At 43.6% G+C, this 18,796-nt stretch overlaps 1 protein-coding gene across 13 annotated transcripts in view; it reads right to left on the bottom strand.

Annotated features, from left to right (window-relative positions):
- The window catches only part of Ptprt (protein tyrosine phosphatase receptor type T), a 1,105,935-nt gene that overhangs the window by 810,941 nt on the left and 276,198 nt on the right, over nucleotides 1-18,796 (bottom strand). For all 13 annotated transcript variants that reach the window (XM_040732970.1, XM_040732973.1, XM_040732967.1 and 10 more), the window contains exon 2: nucleotides 3,056-3,181. In XM_040732970.1, coding sequence (XP_040588904.1) covers nucleotides 3,056-3,181 — 126 coding nt within the window. The remainder of the gene's footprint in view (nucleotides 1-3,055; nucleotides 3,182-18,796) is intronic.

An 18,796-nucleotide genomic window follows, 5' to 3' on the forward strand; every position in this document is an offset into this window, starting at 1 on the left:
AGTGATCCACAGGCGCCCCATGACAGACTCATTTCAGTGATCACTATCAAATGCCTCTATTAGGAATGCTCAGAAGATTGTATTAGCATGATCCAATATTTACGAAATGACACTCTGCTGTAATAAGGGGCTGAGAAAATTAAGATTAGAAGTAATCATCATGCCTTAGGGAGGGGAGGAGAAGGCAGCCATCTTACCCAGTTGCTGCCCAGAACCTTGGTTTTTCTTAGTTGTAAAATGGGAAGTATAATAGGCAGGGACTGTTACCAGGATAAACATGTGATCAGGAAGCAGAGTTCCAAAGGCCTTTAAATTGGTGTTCACACCTTTGTTACTAACCTCTTAATAAGTGGCACCATCCATGCACACTTCCAGAACATTGTGCCATGAATGCCCTGTGTGTCACACCATGTCCCACAGTTGCTGAAGATGGAGCTGGGAACAAGGCTACTGCGGTCCCCAATCACACGGATTTCTTGTCTGAGGATAAGGAACATTAGTCACAATGTGTGTGAGGGAGAAGTGTGCTAAATATAGAGGGGATCTTTACCAAGAGCCACCCCAGACTGAATGGGAAGAGTAGCAACAGCAGGGCAAAGCAGAGGGAAAGGCTCCCCAGGACTGCTGTATGTGAGTTCCTGAGGTGCGGGAATCACAATTTTCTGGCAACTGGTGGAGCCAATGTGAAGCAAGCATTGGGGAAGCAGGACTCGTGAGGGTGGAAGCTGAGGTGGGATAAGCTGTCAGGGACTTGAGGGGACAGTGGGACTCTGCCTTCTCCAAGCAGAGGGAGACCTCAAGGTCCTCAAGACAGAAACTGGAGAGGGATGGATAGTCCTATATTCCAGTAGAATTGCTTTGACTTCTGTGTGGATTGGATTCAAAAGACCCAGAACAAAGGTCCCCAGGTTCCCAGAGGAGAGGCAGAGGTGGTCTGAGCCAGAAAAGGAGAGTCTAGGCAAAGAAACCTGGCAAAACTACAGTAGAGCAAGAGCTGAAGAAATATTAGGGTGAAGAAACTATCATATCGGAACCAGGGAGACAAGTGTAGCCACTGGCTTATGAATCATTCCGAGAGCGAGTAGACATGGATGGGAAAAGGATGAATTAAGACTTCACTTTTAGCTATGCATATTGGTAGACTCTTACAAACTGGTCTCTTAGGAGGAAGGAGGAAGATCTTGAGTTCAATGCTATCTCAGAAAGGAAGGAAGGAAGGAAGGAAGGAAGGAAGGAAGGAAGGAAGGAAGGAAGGAAGGAAGGAAGGAAAGGGAGAGGCAGGCAGGTAGGCCAATTTTGAAAATGTTGGATCCGCAAGATTCTATATGATTTAGAGTGAGATAAACATATACAGAAAACACATTTGTGTGCATGAATACACACACACATGCACACCCACAGATATATACACATGTATGCACTTACACTCATGTATATACACATTCATACACTGATGCATAAACACATGAATGCATGCATACCCATCACCCATACATATATGCATACATATGTGTACACATACACATGCACTGTAAGATCCAGATTTGATCAATCTCAAAGATGTCCAGAGAGAGCAGAGAACATTTAGGGTTGGTGACATACACTATTAATGCCAGCACTAAGGAGGCAGAGGCAGATAGATCTCTATGAATTCAACAGCAGCCTGATCTACATAGCTAGTCCCAGGCCAGCCTTGGAATTAATTAATTAATTAAGCACAAGCATTTTGAGCTCTTGGGATCCTAATGGGATTAATGACTGAGACACTACAGGAATGACATCAGCATTACTAAAAATCAAAATGAAGCAACAGATACAGTTTCCCATGGTGCCTTACTCACTAGGATATGTGACAATTGATACCTCTGTTCAGACAAAATAAGATACCACCTAATCTGAAATTCCCAATTTAGTACCTCGGGCTTGTTTCTCTCCATCCTTTTGAGATAGCCTTGAATTAAAGATCCTACTGAAAAATAGGATGCATGCCTTAGTAGAAACCATACAAAATCAGCCAGAGATCTCCTCATTTGGAGACAAGCTCAAAGTAAGAGAGGATGCTTCTCCCCTCAGATTCTTCTGATTTTCTTCTCTGTCTCCATTTACTGACATCCCAGAAAGCCTCTCCCCAGAGTTGGCCAAGAGAATATTAAAATGGGAGTCACAGATGCTGGTATTATCTGTGTTCAGGTAGAATCAGAAACAATGGTGATGGAGAAGCCATCCATGAAGAGAGTACAAAACAAGCCCAAAGAACTCTAGTGCTTAGGGCCAGGTTGAACTAGCAAAGAACAAGGAGGGCTGAGGGGCTGGTAGAATGTAAGACAGTGTATACCCTATATGGAGTCATTAGACAGGAAGTCTTCACAATGTCCTCTCACATCCTATAGCCAATTGGCTTTCCCACTGTTCAAAGAACTGTCTTAACTTTCATAGGGATGTAGAACATCCTGGCTTACATCACCAGGCAAATTTGCTGATACACCCTGCCCGATTCACCAGAGCTGACAGTGTTCTCATTGAGTATGTATATAGCTGCTCCACGTACATCCCCTAAAACCCAGCAGGTTCACCTCTCACAGGTATGCCCCATTCAGGTATCCATCAAGAATTTTCATTCGTTAAATAAGCTTGGTATTCTAGATGTTAGGACATTCACCCAAGTGGTGATAATTTAACAGTAGAAATCCCCAGATATATGTGAACAACCCAAGCTTATGGGGCATAGAGGAAAGGAGTAAACTCATCGCTTTCTAAAATATCATTACCATCAGACCCCACAGCAAAACTTAGTGATACCCTGTGCATAGAGAGAGCTTAAAAATCTCCAAGTAAAACTAATCCCAAAGGTCTCTGGATCCTGAAGACCTGTGACTATTGCTCCAGTCTAAAAAATCACTTAGCCTTGTCAGAACACCTCTAAGGATGGGTAAATCACTATCTATATATTCACCTACTGTTCTCTCACCTCAATCCATAAAAAGGACCTCCCCCCATGAGCCACTGAAAAAGTCAGCTACTTCCATCTCAGCCCCAAACATGATTGGTCACATACCTGTGGGCACAGCAGGGTCCAGCATTGGCTTCTCCCACGTGTTAATCTGCTCCCAAGTAAAGCCATTGGTTCCCAGAGCCACACTATACCCACAATTGCTGTAGTGTTCATCAAAAGAACAGCCACCTGCAGAAAAAAGAGAGATGGGTAAGTATGTCCCCATGCATGAACCTTGGTTAGCTATCCTTTCCCCATCATTTCTTTATTTACAGCTTTGAATTCTAAACTAAAGAGAGGTGTTGTAGAAAAAAATAACCTAACGAAAAATAATGAAGAAGAAGAGGAGAAAGAGGAAGGAAGAAGAAGGGGAAGGAGAAGAAGGAGGAGGAGGAGGAGGAGGAGGAGGAGGAGGAGGAGGAGGAGGAGAAGAAGAAGAAGAAGAAGAAGAAGAAGAAGAAGAAGAAGAAGAAGAAGAAGAAGAAGAAGAAGAAGAAGGAGGAGGAGGAGGAGGAGGAGGAGGAGGAGGAGGAGGAGAAGAAGAAGAAGAAGAAGAAGAAGAAGAAGAAGAAGAAGAAGAAGAAGAAGAAGAAGAAGAAGAAGAAGAGAAAAACAAACCCAAAGTAGGCAAATGAGATTTTTATATTTGTATTTGCTTTGGTGCTGCTGCCAGGAAAGGTCTGGCATCAGTTGGCACCCCACACCCCATTTAAGAAAGTTAATAAGGCTCATGACATTGTTTTCCATCTGAGAACATGAACAGCAACATATCATTATGAGTAGGAACAATGAATGCCAGAGCATGCCTCTGTAATGGCTTCCTGCTACAGGCAAAGGGTGCTGGTATGCTATAGAACAGGAGTTTCAAAATCCAGCAGGTCTACATGACACCTTGGCTTTGCAAAACTGTGAGTTTGGGCCCTGGTTCATCCCTGGGGTGGGGGATCTCTCAGCTTCCCCACCTGTGGAAGAAAACATCTACCTTATGTCATGTCATTAAATGACTACATTAAATGAATTGACTACAAAAATACACAGAATATACTCTGGACCCTGTAGTGGCATCTTGTTCCACCAGTGGATCTGTGGTAGTGGCTGCATCCTAGGGGCACAGCTTCAGGTGTGCAGACTTGACCCCTTATAAGGAATAGTAAGGGCTGGCTCTCTTTCCTGGGTTGGTGTTGGAGCATCTGGAAGGGCAGAGACTGCATCTTCAGAAACAGGAAGACCACAGCAGTTATTTACCATTATTGTAAATACCTGTTAATCATTTTTTGGATTTTGTGGACTCCTTTAAATGTACCTTCACCTGGTCTTAGGATGCAGCCACCACCGCAAACCCACTGGCAGAATAAGATGCCACTGCCAGATCCCCCCAATATACCTTCTTCCCTAAAAAAGTAAATTGAAAACCATGTTTCACAAAGTTGAATGAACAAACTGGTGAGGAATTAGACAACCATGCACTTGGTAGATGAGAAAGTTAAGGGTGAGTGTTTCTAGATTCTCCCCTAAAGTTCAAGCCATCCATCATTTGACATGTTGTGTCTGTTTGATATTGGCAAGGATAAACTTAGCATATTTTTGGGATATAAGTCCATTCAAGGTGACATTGAAAGAGATAAAGGACTAGAATGGAGGCTCCAACTAGGAGAGCTGCTGTGACCAGAGAAACAGGAGCATACTATTCTAAAGGAGAGAGTTAACAGGGCACTGGAGGAGGCTTTTGACAAGTGGAAGGCAGGCAGGTGGGGGTGGGGTTGGGGGAAGGACATTCCAAAGGGAGCACAGCACAGCATAGTCCACAAAAGGAGCTGGTACCTGCTTGTCTGAACCCACCACAGCCTCCTAGCTGGCCATCCACACCCACTCATATTGTAGTCCATCTTTTCCCTGTGTTGTTTCCTTGGCGCTCAGCATCCTGACCTCCTTTAAACACCCATATATCCCCATCTCAAGTAGAGCTACATCCACTGCAGGTCTCCCTGATGCCTGTGTCCTCTTCCAATCCCTATGTTGGAACTCTCCCCCAAGGAGGTGGTATTAAGAGGAGGGATTTTGAGGAGGAGACAATTAGGTTGTTTGGTTTGACTCCAGAGAGTTGGCTGAAGCTTAATAGGATAGACCATTAATAAACAAGCAAGTTAAAGGGTAATTACAGAAGTAAGCATTCACTACAGAGGCTGTAGTTGGGAGTTTATGGGGAAGTCCTTCTGTGTATATGTTGTCCTATGTTGATAAATAAAGTACTGTTGGCCTATAGGGAAGCAAGATAGCTAGGACTAGGTGTAGAGGAGGATTCTGGGAAATGTAGTCAAGAGTAGAGAGTTGCCCTGTGGTCCCAGGAAGAGAATGCATGGGGCTGCGTCCTTGGTAAGATAAGACCATATAAAATATATATTAGTAATTATGGGTTAATAATTAAGTTTATTAATTAACCATTAATAAACCATAACAAACAGCCAACAACATCATAATTAATATAGCATCCTGTGTGTTCATTTGGGACTGATGCGGCTCTGGGACCAGGAAGAATGCATGTTACAGGGAGTGGGTGAGAACCACTAGTTGAAGTGGTACAAGATTTCTAACCATGAATCAGAAGCAGACTTGTGCTACAATGACCCTCCACCATGCCAACCTCTCAGAGACATGTGCTACACACAGAAAACATCCCTGACACACAGTCCTTCTCTGATGCTGCAAGGGCCTTCGAGGCTGGGGCTACAGGAAGTAGCAATCAAAGAGGGAAGAAGTGGCAGTGGAACACTCATACAAGAAAGAACTTCCTTAGAGCAATCAAAGGCAGTACCATATTCCACATTCAACTACTGTTTTCTTAGGACATCCAGACCGTGCTTTCTGCCAGAATTTTTCATGGGTTATGCATATCTTTAATGCCTCCCCACAAAACAGTTACAGTGACACTGTAACACACACACACACACACACACACACACACACACACACACACACGCATCTCAGCCAAGCACACAGTCAGAACTTTGCCAGAATGCCCATGTTCAAATATGGCCAGTGGAATTAAAGTTCCTGCCTTGCTTTGGGTGAAACCTACAAATGCACAGCATACTGAGGAGATGCTGTCTAACTTCTCACCATCCTGCTCCATCAGCCAGGTATATTCAGAAGCAGTATCTGCAGCATGGTGACACTGAGGACAGAGAAAAGAACCAGCAAATCAGGGTAAAAGGAGGGAGTTATAGATCCATGCTTTAATTTCCCACATGTCATCTGCCTTAATGTGGTATGTCCCCGACTCTGAGTTCCTGACTCTTGCTATCAAAGGGGAAAGCTTCCCAGGTACTGGACACTGTGTTCTCATAATAAAAGCCAATCTGTCCAAGGAAAATGACAACCAGTCCATGAACGCAGATCAGACAAGAGCCTCTGCAGGAATATCTGTGACGAGCCTCATATCCCGTAATGAAACACCACTTCTATCTGAAGCTACATCTGTACAGGAGTGCATGGCAAATCTCATGACACTACTTCTCATAATCCTTCTCAACACAAATTGATAGCATCACCCAAACATACACATCAGGAGAAACGAACCACTGTGGCCCAGTGCTAACAGACAGAGACACCTCCTCCCTGCTCATGTGGCTTGATGCAAGCATAACGTACTTCAAACTACTAAGGGAAAAATTCATTTACAGGAAATTTCCTAAGTAATCATTCCTGTGTTTTCTTCCTCTCAGACAACAGATAAAGAGTCAGAGTGGTCATGAGATTGAGACTGGGCACTCTGACAGCAGGTGACACAGCCTGCTAAAGACAACTTCCTAGCGATTCCCATTTGTTTTCTGAGATACAGGAACAAGATGGTCACCAGGAACCTTCTTACCTAAGTATTCTAGAGGATCAGAAGTAGCTAGGAACCCCCAGGGGCTACAGAGATACAGAAATGGCAATAAGTCATGGTGCCATGGATACTATGGCCAGGAAAGGAGAAGAGAAGACATCCAAGCTCCCTTGAACCCAGTCCAGCAAACATTCATCCAACCCACCTGGCCTTAAGATTTCTTGTAGGTGATGCTGATCATCTGAAAGTCACAGCTATCTGTCTTCCCTGGAGACCATAACACGACAGGCCTGACCATTTCTTTAGGTGTTTGTGGCAGGCCACTTAAGGAAGATGTATGATTGGAAAGAATCCCCAAAGAAACTCATTTGGACACTGATCCTATTCAGACATAAGGAGCATGCAGTGTCAGGTAACTGATTTCAACCTTAGCATAGCCATTTGGGGAGGAAATAGCACCGTCACCTCCACCCCAAGAACTAGTTCAGGCAGCCTCCAGAAGCCACCAGCCAGCATGATGGAGACTCACAGAATCACCGGAGGACTGGGAAGGGCAGCCACCAATCAAGGACTCTCCTCTTGGACGGATGAGCTATTTCACCGGGCAGGTTAAGGTCAAAATGTGGCAAGAGCCCCAGATTCTCTGATGCAAGTCAAACATAAAAAGTCAACAGAGAAATGGAAGACTGTAGCAAGGAAATTGGATTTCGAGAATCCATTTGGATTTGGTAATGTACAGCATATCAGCATCTGTAAGGGAGTAAAAATAGTGTGGGATACATACTTTAGGAGACATTAAGGCATAAATAAGGTTTATAGTGCCAATCAGAATTTTTTTTAAACATGAGCTCTTCTTTTGAAAATGAGAGAGGAATAGAATTCAATAAAAATATAAATGTGCCTGCCTCTGCATTTCTCAGATATGATCCTATGTATTCCAGAGCAGAATTAAGTTCAGAAGAGGGACGGAAGATTTGTGGCTTTCTGCTATGTGCCAGGCACTGTATGTGAGCTGTGCTAATGTATATGTAAATCTGTTTGCATAGGAAGCAAAAATCTCCAACCTCTTCTCAAAGACAGGGCTCCACAAACTTTTCTACAAAGGACCAAACAGTAAATCTCTTTAGCTTTGTGACTACACAGTCTCTGTCACAACTGCTAAGCCCTGCCCTTGTAATACAAAAGCAACCATAGCCAGTACAGAAAACAAGCCAGTGTAGCTGTGTTCCTTTAAAACTTTATACACAATACTGGAGGTGGGCCACATTTTTCCCAGGGATTGTCACCTGTCAGTTCTTGCTCCAGGAAATAAACATTGCTCTCTGCCTTTCCACATGAACCTCACTACAGAACTCTCAAGGGATTTATCCAGTTGGAGAAAGAGCATGACATCACAGTTAGCAATAACAGCAGCCACATGCCTTTTCATTAATAACCATTTCTGCTCAACAGTTACCTACAGTATCTTCATCCTGCTGCTGTGCATATCCCACCTCATGGAGGCAGCATCATGGACCCCCAGAAACAGCTCACACACATGAAGAAGAGGAAACAAGGCATTAGCCCTGGCATTGTGGGACTGAAGCTTTCCAAGGCTCCAGCACAACCTCTTTTAGAATACTCCATATTCAGACTCTGAGTCTCATCCTGCTTCTTCAAGAATAGAAAGTGGTGCCTTTAATATCCAGCCATGAAGCTAAGTGAATGTAGGAAACTAGATCAAATATAAAAAAAGAAAATTATTTTGAAAAAGGTAGAGATTTGCCTTTGGTTTTGCACTACGTGTTCAGTACTGCTGATAGAGAAATGTAGTGTTGACAAACATGACCAGACACTGAGGTGATCTGGCATGGGGAAAGCAAAGAAACACTTCCTACCATGACCTGTAGAACACAATAGGAACCCACAAAGCACCATGCTCATGGAGCTCAGAGGACACCTCAGGTGGCATAGGATGTGAGACATTTGAGGTCACAGGATGGTGTCTTTCCAGTTCCAGGTTCCAAAGATGCAAGAGAACATAAGCAAACATCAGGAGTCTCCACCAAAATGGAGCCACAGCATGGGCTTGACTTAACTAAGTGAGTAGTTGAATACACTAAAATGGACTTAATTCATGGCAAAATGCCAGGCTGAAGCCCACACAGGGGAATCGAGTCTATTTATGCCTGCCTCTTACAGGTCACAGTGAACTCAGTGAACTTCCACTAGGGGAGGAACTGAGGGCTCAGCGTTCAGGCTGGGCCTTTTAAGAGTATTCATCCCAATTCTGAAAAGGTAGAGACTTGAAATTGAATGATAAGGGAGGCCAAGGAGCAAGCTAGAGAGAAACCATTAGGCCACCTTGGGAGAGAGAGGTGAAGACAGGACAGACAGGCAATGGGACAAGATGCAGCAGCAAGAGAAATTAGAATTTCAGCAACAGGTGTGGGGAGATGAACCTGCTAAAGACTCAACTATGATCTGCAATGCTCTAGGGTCAGGGAATGGTGACATAGGGCAAAAGGACAGGGGAAGAATGCTAAGGAGCAGATGTCAATCAGAGGGATTATAACATAGATAGAACTCTGTGCTGAGCACATGCTGGTTACCTATAATAGTCATTTAAGTATCATAACCAATGCATGAGATAGACATGCTCACTGATGGCCATGACATGTATGAAGAAACTAACACATAAAATGCTCCAAACCTGAGCTAGTTCCAAGACATCCTCAAAAACCACAGAGAAACCCTGTCTCGAAAAACCAAAGGAAATTGCCTAAGATCACACAAATCTCAGTTGGCAAAGCTTGACTTTGAACCCAGACTATCTCAGTCTACACACACACACTTACCCATTAGACTAGGTCACCACAGAAATTAACATTCCTTTTTAAACGTAACTGGTTTAGGTAGCTACACCATTCCTTCTCAGTCCTGAACCAGTCTTCAAATCTTCTTCTCCCCAGAAACTCACTGTTTCCAAGCCTACAATGTGCTAGTTCTCAGTTCTAGAGACAAAGGCATAGGAGTGAACTCTGTACCTTCAGCTTGTCATGGAGACCATGATGCAGAGGGTAGGGTCAGAGATGGAGGAAGGTTCCTTGCTGGAAGATGGCACCAGCTTCATGTATCGCTCATGGATATGTAGATAGCTCACATCAAACACTGAAGGAGCTGTACAGATTCCAGATATAGCAAGACTACATGGGTACAGGGGACCAGAAAAAGAAATGTGACCAAAACAGTTCTTATTTTTAAGATTTATTTGTTTTTATTTTATATATAAATATGAAAGGCTGCATGTATGTCTGTATATGTGTCTGGTGCCTGCAGAGGCCAAAAGCAGGCATTGGATCCCCTGGAGGTGTAGGCCAACCTTACAAGTCCTTAGTTAAAGCAGAAAGTGCTCTTAACTAATGAGCCATTTGTCCAGTTTTTATTAATTTTTTAACTGGAAGGGGGTGTCAATCTTTTTCCATGAAGGACTAAGGAGTAAATATTGTCAGCTTTGTGGGTTGTATTGGTATACTCATGCTGCAATAAAAAATGCCATAAATTCAGTCATACAAAATAGACATTTATTTCTTCCCAGCTCTGGAGACTAAAGTTCCACACAAAGGTCTAGAGGGTTGATCCTGGGGATTACTTCCTTCCTGGCCTATTGATAACTGCCTTCTCAAAGATCCTCACATGACTTTTCCTTGGTATGCTTGCAGAAAGATAGCTTTGATTTCTAGGGTCTCTTCTCTGCCTAGGGAAAGCTGACCCTTCCCACCCCAGTTACCCCATATAACCTTTTCACAGGCTCTGTATTCAAACATAGTCATGTCAGAAGTAGGACTTCAGCATACAGATCTCAACACAAGACCCTGAGGAAGGTAAAACCTGGTCCACAGAAGCACATTCATTTCCCATGGCTTCATAATAAATTATCACAAACACATCAGCCTAAAACTATTTGATGTCTACAGTGTCTATAAAGCAAAAGCCCAGATATCAGCAAGACTTTCTCTTCTCCCAGGATGGAAACAAGGTAGTCTCACAACTATATTCTTTTGGATCTTGGGATTCTCTTTAGAACTAGCATGGATTTTGGTGGAATCCAGTTCCTTAAGTTGCAGGACTGAGGTCCTGTCTTTCTTGATATCTATCCCAGCAGCCACTCTCAGTCCACAGATGTTGGATACTACCCACAATTTATGGCTCCATGGCCCCAGCATGAGACTTATGTTTCAACATCTTCCTTAAAACAAGGTCTCATTTTTCTGTATAACTCATCTGCTGTAGCAGCTCCTTTCAAGAGGATCACTCAGATTTAACTGTGGTCTAGTGATTTGGGACCATAGCTAGGCCTGACAGTTCCTCACCTTTGTTACAACATAACCAAGGTGTGGGGGAAGCCCACTGTATGTACCCTGCTGTGTAGAGGATGGAGACTCTACAGGAGGTAGATTCCTGTGTAGGTCAAGAATCTTTGGGACTACCCCATGGTCCTACTTATCATAGTGGTCCCAAGCTGTTACTAATACTCAACAAGCTACTGTAGTATGGAAGCATAATATGAAGAAAAGAACCCAGCTATATTCTACGAATAAATAAATAGATAAATAAAATGGCCTTGTTCTACTTAAGACAGGTTCTTGCTATATAATTCTGGCTAACCTCAATAGCACAGTCCTCCCTCCTCTGCTTCCCAAGTTGTGAACCACCACATCCAGCATTCACTGAACCTAAAACTACATATAAGCCACTTGCCATAAGGTAATATTTCTTTATCATCCTAACCACTTAAAATGCAAAACCCACTATTTGTGGGCTATACAAAACCCAGGAAAGACTTGGGTTTAGGATGCAGACTATAATCCTAAATCAGTGACATGGACATTGCCAATGTTAACACCATGAGTTTCAATACAGTACCACCTATACCACTTCTTCTTTTTCTCTATTTTATTTAAATTAGAAACAATCTTGTTTTACATGTCAAAACCAGTTCCCTCTCCCTCCTCTCCTCCCCTGCCTCCACCGATCCCCCCATCCCATCCCCTTTCTGCTCTCCAAGGAGGGTGAGGCCTTCCTTTGAGAATCTTCAACATCTGTCACATCATTTAGAGCAGGCCCTAGGGCCTCCCCCATGTGTCTAAGATGAAAGAGTATCCCTCCATATAGAATGAGCTCCCAAAGTCTATTTGTACACTAGGGTAAATACTGATCCACTACCAGAGACCCCCATAGTTGGCCCAGGCCTCCTAACTGACACCTAGTTATGTGTCAGGGGGTCTAGGTCAGTCCTATGCTAGTTTCTCTGCTATCAGTCTAGAGTCCATGAGCTCCCCCTTGTTCAGGTCAGCTGTTTCTGTGGGTTTCTCCAGCCTGGTGTTGACCCCTATCCTATGCTCATCACTTTTCCCTCTATGCAACTGGATTCCAGGAGTTTGGCTCAGTGTTTAGTTGTGGTGTCTGCTTCTGCTTCCATTGGCTACTGGATGAAGGTTCTCTAGGATGGCATATAAGGTAGTCATCAATCTTATTATATGGGAAGGGCATTTAAAGTAACCTCTCCACTATTGCTTAGATTCTTAGTTCGGTCATCCTTATAAATCTCTGGACATTTCCCTAGTGACAGATTTCTCTTAAACCTACATGGTATGTACTCACTTATATATGGATATTAGACATATATCAAAGGATAACCAGCTTACAATCCACACTGCCAGAGAAGCTAGGAAGCAAAGAGGACACTAAGAGAGACATACATGGTGGCCTGGAGAAGGGAAAAGGAACAAGATCTCCTGAGCAAATTGGGAGTATGGGGGGAGGAGAGAGTGAGTTAGGAGAAAGAGGAGGGAAGAAGAGGAGGGGAGAGGAGGACATGAGGGAGCAGGAAGATTGAGTCAGGGGAAGAATAGAGAAGAGTAAGAAAAGAGACACCAATTCTCATTTCTTAGATGTAGAATGATTCTTCCTTTCTCTGGGAAGTGGAAAGACACGCCCACTGTCTTCTGACATCTCACACCTGGCCCTAGGAAGAGGGACCACCTGAGTGAACACTGCTAAAGCACCTCCTGGGTGAGAAGCAGACGCTGCCATACCCAGAGGAGAAAACCGAGGCCAGAGCAGAAGACACGCATAGCATCAGATGGAGGGCACAGCTGAATTCTAATCACACCGTGTCTGCCAACCAAGGCAAACTCCATGGAAGGTTCAGTTACAAACATTTTGAGGCCAGCACAAAACTACAATGTAGGATACCATGGTAAAATTAAGAAATCAAGAGGGCAATAGCAGTGCTTTAAGCCAGCTGCTGGGGCCTGAGTGAGCACAGTTTGCAGGTCCAGGAAGCAGACCCTGCTTTATGGACACACACATTCTAAAGAGCTCAGGCCCCCGAGTCATTGAGATTCTACACTCATGCCGACACATGCTCTGAAGGCTGGGCAGGATCTAAGTAGGGCTTATTAATCGTGAGCAGCGTATCGTGGGGAGTGCAGTCTTGCCCCCGGAATGAATGTAAACTAGCCTTGCATAAATTGAATTTCTTTTTTGAATATCTAATTGAATTTGCAAAAGTGTGTGCCAGGGGGGTGTTTAAATAAGTGCACAAATATGATAAGAAGGCCTTCACACCATTATATCTAATTCAGTAAGCAAAAATAATGGCAGGGCACATTCCAATTAGTGTTTGATTTATTTGCTTTAACAAATCCAATTAGTAGAATGTTTTATAAAGTCATCCAATGTCAAATACTCGTGGACTCAACCGATAGAAACAATAGTCCTAATAGGAAAGGGATGTTTTAGAGCTCTTTAGATGGTGGATTTGTTATAAATAAGATGATGCCTCTCTGACAGCTTGGACATTCCCCAAAGGACAGGGAAATAGTGTATGATCTGATCAACAGGTTCTTCCCTGTCAGGGTCTGGGCAGCAATATTCCCCACTAGGAACAAAAGCAATGAAGATGGGAGCCAGTCAGGAAATTTCAAGGAAGAGTAATGCTGCTGTCTTTGAGACCATCTGTGTGTTTGGAAATCAAGGCAAGGCATAGCACTATGGGAAAACCGCAGGGCAACAGAGACTCTGATGTTGTGAATTGGAATCAATCTGTTTATACCTTTGCTGGGCTCCGGTTTCATCCTGTGAAGATGAGTGCTGAGGTTAGTGATTCACAAACATACTGACCTTCTTTGGAGGAGGCTGCTCTTGGTCCAGTGAGACACAACCCAGGGGATAGTTAAAGCTGTAGCCCCTGGAGCCAGTCATTAAACTCTTCTGTTTTACTAACTGTACGACCTTGGCCAATGTAAACTCCATGTGCCTCCCTTCTGCTATCTGTAAGCCTAAGATACTAATTGCTTCTACTCCCTAGCACTGTTAAGAGGATTGAATGAACCTAATGTCTATAAAGACTTGAAATAGCACCTGACACAAAGTAGGTGCCAAGCAAGTACTTGATACATTAGCAATTAATCTCCATGTATGAATTCAAAATGGAAAGGTTAAATGTTTTACATGTATTCAGCTTGTAAAATCTTGCCAAACAAAGCATTAGAGATGCCATATCTAAGTTTGTGTTTCGTGTTCTGGATGGATGGCCAGTGTCCATAGTGACAGATAACTGCACAGTAACCCGACACCCTCAAGTACTCATTAATGTGACCTCTGGCAAGCATAGTCTCCATGGCCTAGGTTTCCTCACTAGTAACATAGGCGATTGTTGTGGGAATTAATCCTGCCAATAGTTTTAGGGGACCAGTCTTAGTGTGTGGCTTCTATGTGACGATGTGATCTCTTATAGGAGGAGGGGTCTCTCTCACTCTCTTGTATCATGGTCAGAGATCTGATTACAGCTTTCGTTGACCCCAGGGCAGAACAGAAGACTGAGGTGGTTCTCTACCTTATTGTTATTTGTGAGTGTTCCCCAATAAATATTTGATATCTTTTATTTGGGCTCTTGTGGACATACTTACTGTCATCTACAGGCAATAAACAAGCCCTCTCCTAGGACCCCTTGACTTCTGAATCCCACCAGAACATGACTTTATCTTCCTTCGTAATACCCAGATGCACTAGAAACTGGAACCTGGGACCATCCTCTTTCTACAGACTGCCTGGCCTTTGTTTAACTCACCATGTCATGTGGCAGCAGATGTCTGCCTTGTCTCATGCCCAGGCTTCCTGGGTACCAATTTGTACATGGGTGCTGTGATGCTCTATGATGGAGAGAAGATTATGATAAAGAACATGCAAAGCTTTCTCTCAGCCTCAACCTACCAATGAGAAGATGAATCTTGGAAAAAAGACACAATAGACAAGGAAGGCTCAAGCTGAGGCCAGGGAAACAAGAAGGCCTGACTAACCAACAATTCATTCTTCTCCCAAAGAGCATGGGAGCAGACACAAGGATCCCACTGCCCTCTCAAACATAAAGACAGAAGGATCAGCGGGTCCAGCTCCTAATTTTACAGGGGTGTAAACAGACAAAAAGGCAAAGGCTACAAAGAAAAGGAGTCTAGAGCTTGGACAGAACCCAGAAGACCTGGACCCTGGCGAGACCTCTGGCCACTCAGCTGTGAGAGGGGCAGCTTTGATCTTCTCCCACACACAGTGATGTCTCTTTCCTTTATATTTAGAGGGAGCAGTGAAAGACAGAGAAGGCCAGAGATCATGCCCCATCTTGGGGAGAAAACTTTCCATACTTTGGGGTAAGGTGAGGAAAGTTTCTGGCAGGAGTGGCCAGTCTCAGAAGCCCTCGGAAGCTGAAGCCAAGATCAGGACCATGTTCAGGACCACGGCTCTGCCTGTTCAGATCACTCAGACACTGGAGTTTCATGAGGCTCACTCCAAATAATTCCCTATTAGAAATCAAATTCCTGGAGAAAACCTCCAATATTCAGACAAAAATAGCCTCCTCCCCTCTCTAATTGTTTCCTACCATGCCACTTTGTTTATGCCTGATGGGACTGCTGTCTCTACGCCATAACTATTCTCTCCTCTATGTTTGCTTACTCGCTCAGTCAGCATTTTCCAGTGAGAGGTTTACCCATCTAAGGTAGGAAGCCTGTGTTCATTTTTATCTATCAGGGAACACTCAGGACTCATTCTACAGTCTGAGGGAAAGGAAAACAACATTGAATGAATGAATCAATGAATCAATGAATGATGACGAAGTATCAGGGAGGTAAAACTCGGTAGAAGCTAACGGTATGTAGCTTGGCTCTGACCTTGAGCTTTTGTAGCCTGGCCCCATTACTCTCTACTGCCTTTCTGTCATGATAGACTGTGTCACCTCAAACTGCAAACCAAATAAGCACTTCCTCCCCAAGGCTGCTTCTTGTTCAGTGTTTAGTCACAGCAGTGAAAAGAGTAAGGAACACAGACACCTGGAATAGCACTTGGGCAACAGGAGTACTGGGAACCCAGTGAGGGCCAGAAGGAGGAGAAAGTCCAGCAAGCTTGGCTTCTGAATTGACAGTCCCTAGTAGGGGTTACCCTCACATTATTTAAAACAATCTCAAACTCCACTGTGGGAAAATCAGCCTTCTGTGCCCACCCCATACATTCCTTATGGGGACTGCCTTCATCTGCCCCGAGAGCCACCCTGATTTGCTCTTTGAGACTTACAGCACAGTTTTGCAAAATGAGAGCCTGAGTTTAAAAGTAGCTGAATGACTTCCCTGTGTCTGTCTACCTTACCAAAGACAGAGTTGTGATTGGAACAAATTGTGGTTCTAACCCAAAGCACAAGCTCTGTCAACTCTATCAAATGTCTTTTATATGGAAACACGAGTGAAGCTGGGCGGCTTGTAATCCCCACTCCTCCATGTGACCCTCTCTGGAGTCAGTCAACCCACATTTGGATTTCATTCATCAATACTATATGAACTGTCAACTGGAAGTGAGGCATTATCTTAGACATCGGAGATAAAGCAGAGACAGACAGAAATGGCCCTTTCTTTCTTTTCCACAGAGCTCTGGAAGACCAACAGAAGAATAAAGATAAACAGCTTGTGAGGTAGCCATTTAGGCTCATCTCATAACAGAATGCTTTCAACATTTAATACAAATCCATAAGGTGTCTACAGAAAGTGACCCTTATTAAATATTGTATTTTATGGCCCCAGCATCAAGCCAGGTATTTCTCTTTTTTAATTTTAATTTTTAAATTTAAATTAGAAACAAGGTTGTTTCACATGTCAATCCCAGGTCTCTCTCCCTTTCCTTCCCATCAACCCCCACAATACCTCCTCATTTCCCCAGGGAGGGTGAGGCCCTCTATGGGGTGTCCATAGTCTGTCATTTCATCCAGGGCAGGGCCTAGACCCTCCCTCAAGAGTCCAGGGTGAGAGTGCATCTCTCATTATTGGATGGGCACCCTAAGTGCCAGGGATAAATACTGATCTATTACCCAAGGCCCAGTAGATTGCCTAGGCCTCCTCACTGACACCTACATTCAACATAACTTGATCAGTCAGTCCCATGCTGGATTCCCAGCCATCAATCTGGGATTCAAGAGCTAACCTTTGTCAAGTCAGCTATTTCTAGGGAGTTAAACCAGCCCAGTCTTAACTCCTTTGCTCATCAGTCCTCCCCCTCTGTCACTGGGTTCCTTGAGTTCAGATCAGTGTTTAGTCTGCCTCTGCTTCCATCAGCCATTGGATGAAGGTTCTGATTCCCAGACTCTTTGGCCATGGGATTGTAGGCTGGCACTCCCCAGATCTATGTCTAAAATCCCTATATGAGATAGTACATACCATGTTTGTCTTTTTGTGACTGGGTTAACTCACTCAGAATGGTTTCTTCTAGTGTCATCCATTTGTCTGCAAATTTCAGGATTCCATTTTTTTCCTGACAAATAGTACTCCATTGTGTAAATGTACCACATTTTCTCTATCCACTCTTCGGTTGAGGGGCATCTAGGTTGCTTACAAGTTCTGGCTATTACAAATAACACTGCTATGAACAAAGTGGAACAGATATACTTGTTGTGTAAATGTGCATCTTTTGGATATATGCCTAGGAGTCGAATTGCTGGGTCTTGTGGTGGGCTTATTCCCATTTTTCTGAGGAATCTCTATACTGGTTTCCAAAGTGGCTATACGAGTTGGCACTCCCACCACAAGCCAAGTATTTTTATTTGTTGTTGTTGTTTTGGTTTTTGTTGTTGTTGTTGCTTTGGTTTGGTTTCAGGTTCTTTCTGCTTGTTTGGTTTTGTCCCATTTTATTTTCTTTTGACAAGGTTTCTGTGTGTAACAGCCCTGACTGTCCTAGAACTGGTTTGTGGATCAAGCTGGTCTTGAACTCATAGAGACCCACTTGCCTCTGTTTCCTGTGTACTGGGATTAAATGTGTGTGGCACCACTGCCCAGCACCAGATATTCTCATGGTCTTTCCAGATCATAACAGACATCACACGATGCAGGAATTAATCATTGTGAAGATGAGTAAATCAAGACCATTGCAACTTCAGAATCTAGTCCACATCCCCTCTGTCTGCCGATCCTGACAGCTTTCTTTCCCTAGAGGCCATCATCTGTCTATTTCACAATGTCATGCATACAAAAACCTAAGACAGAGCAGGGTCCAGATGATGGATTCAAGTTCATGTACTTTAATTTTATAAGTATATTAACATTTAATTACCTAAAGTAAAGACTAAGGTCCCAAACATTCATTAAGCTTGGTAATAGCATCCAGAGTTCCATAAATCACCAAACTGGTAACTATGCAGATAAAATATTTACTGAGGTCTGAGTATTATGCTAACTATAATTGCTTATGGAAACCCCCTGAAACAGTTCAGCTTTGGCAGGCCAGATGGGCTTTGTCTACCATGACCTCTTAGATGGGCATTAAATATCAAATAAGGGGTTTTTACAGACAAAACATAATGAGGCTTCAAAGAATTTGAAGCTTAAATCACTTGAATGCCAGTACTGGGTCAACCCACAGATTTTGGTCTCAGGGACGGTGAGGTTAACTGTTGTGACAAC

The sequence above is a fragment of the Mesocricetus auratus genome, unplaced genomic scaffold (genome assembly GCF_017639785.1).
Source record: "Mesocricetus auratus isolate SY011 unplaced genomic scaffold, BCM_Maur_2.0 Super-Scaffold_100028, whole genome shotgun sequence".
Taxonomy (NCBI): Eukaryota; Metazoa; Chordata; class Mammalia; order Rodentia; family Cricetidae; genus Mesocricetus; species Mesocricetus auratus.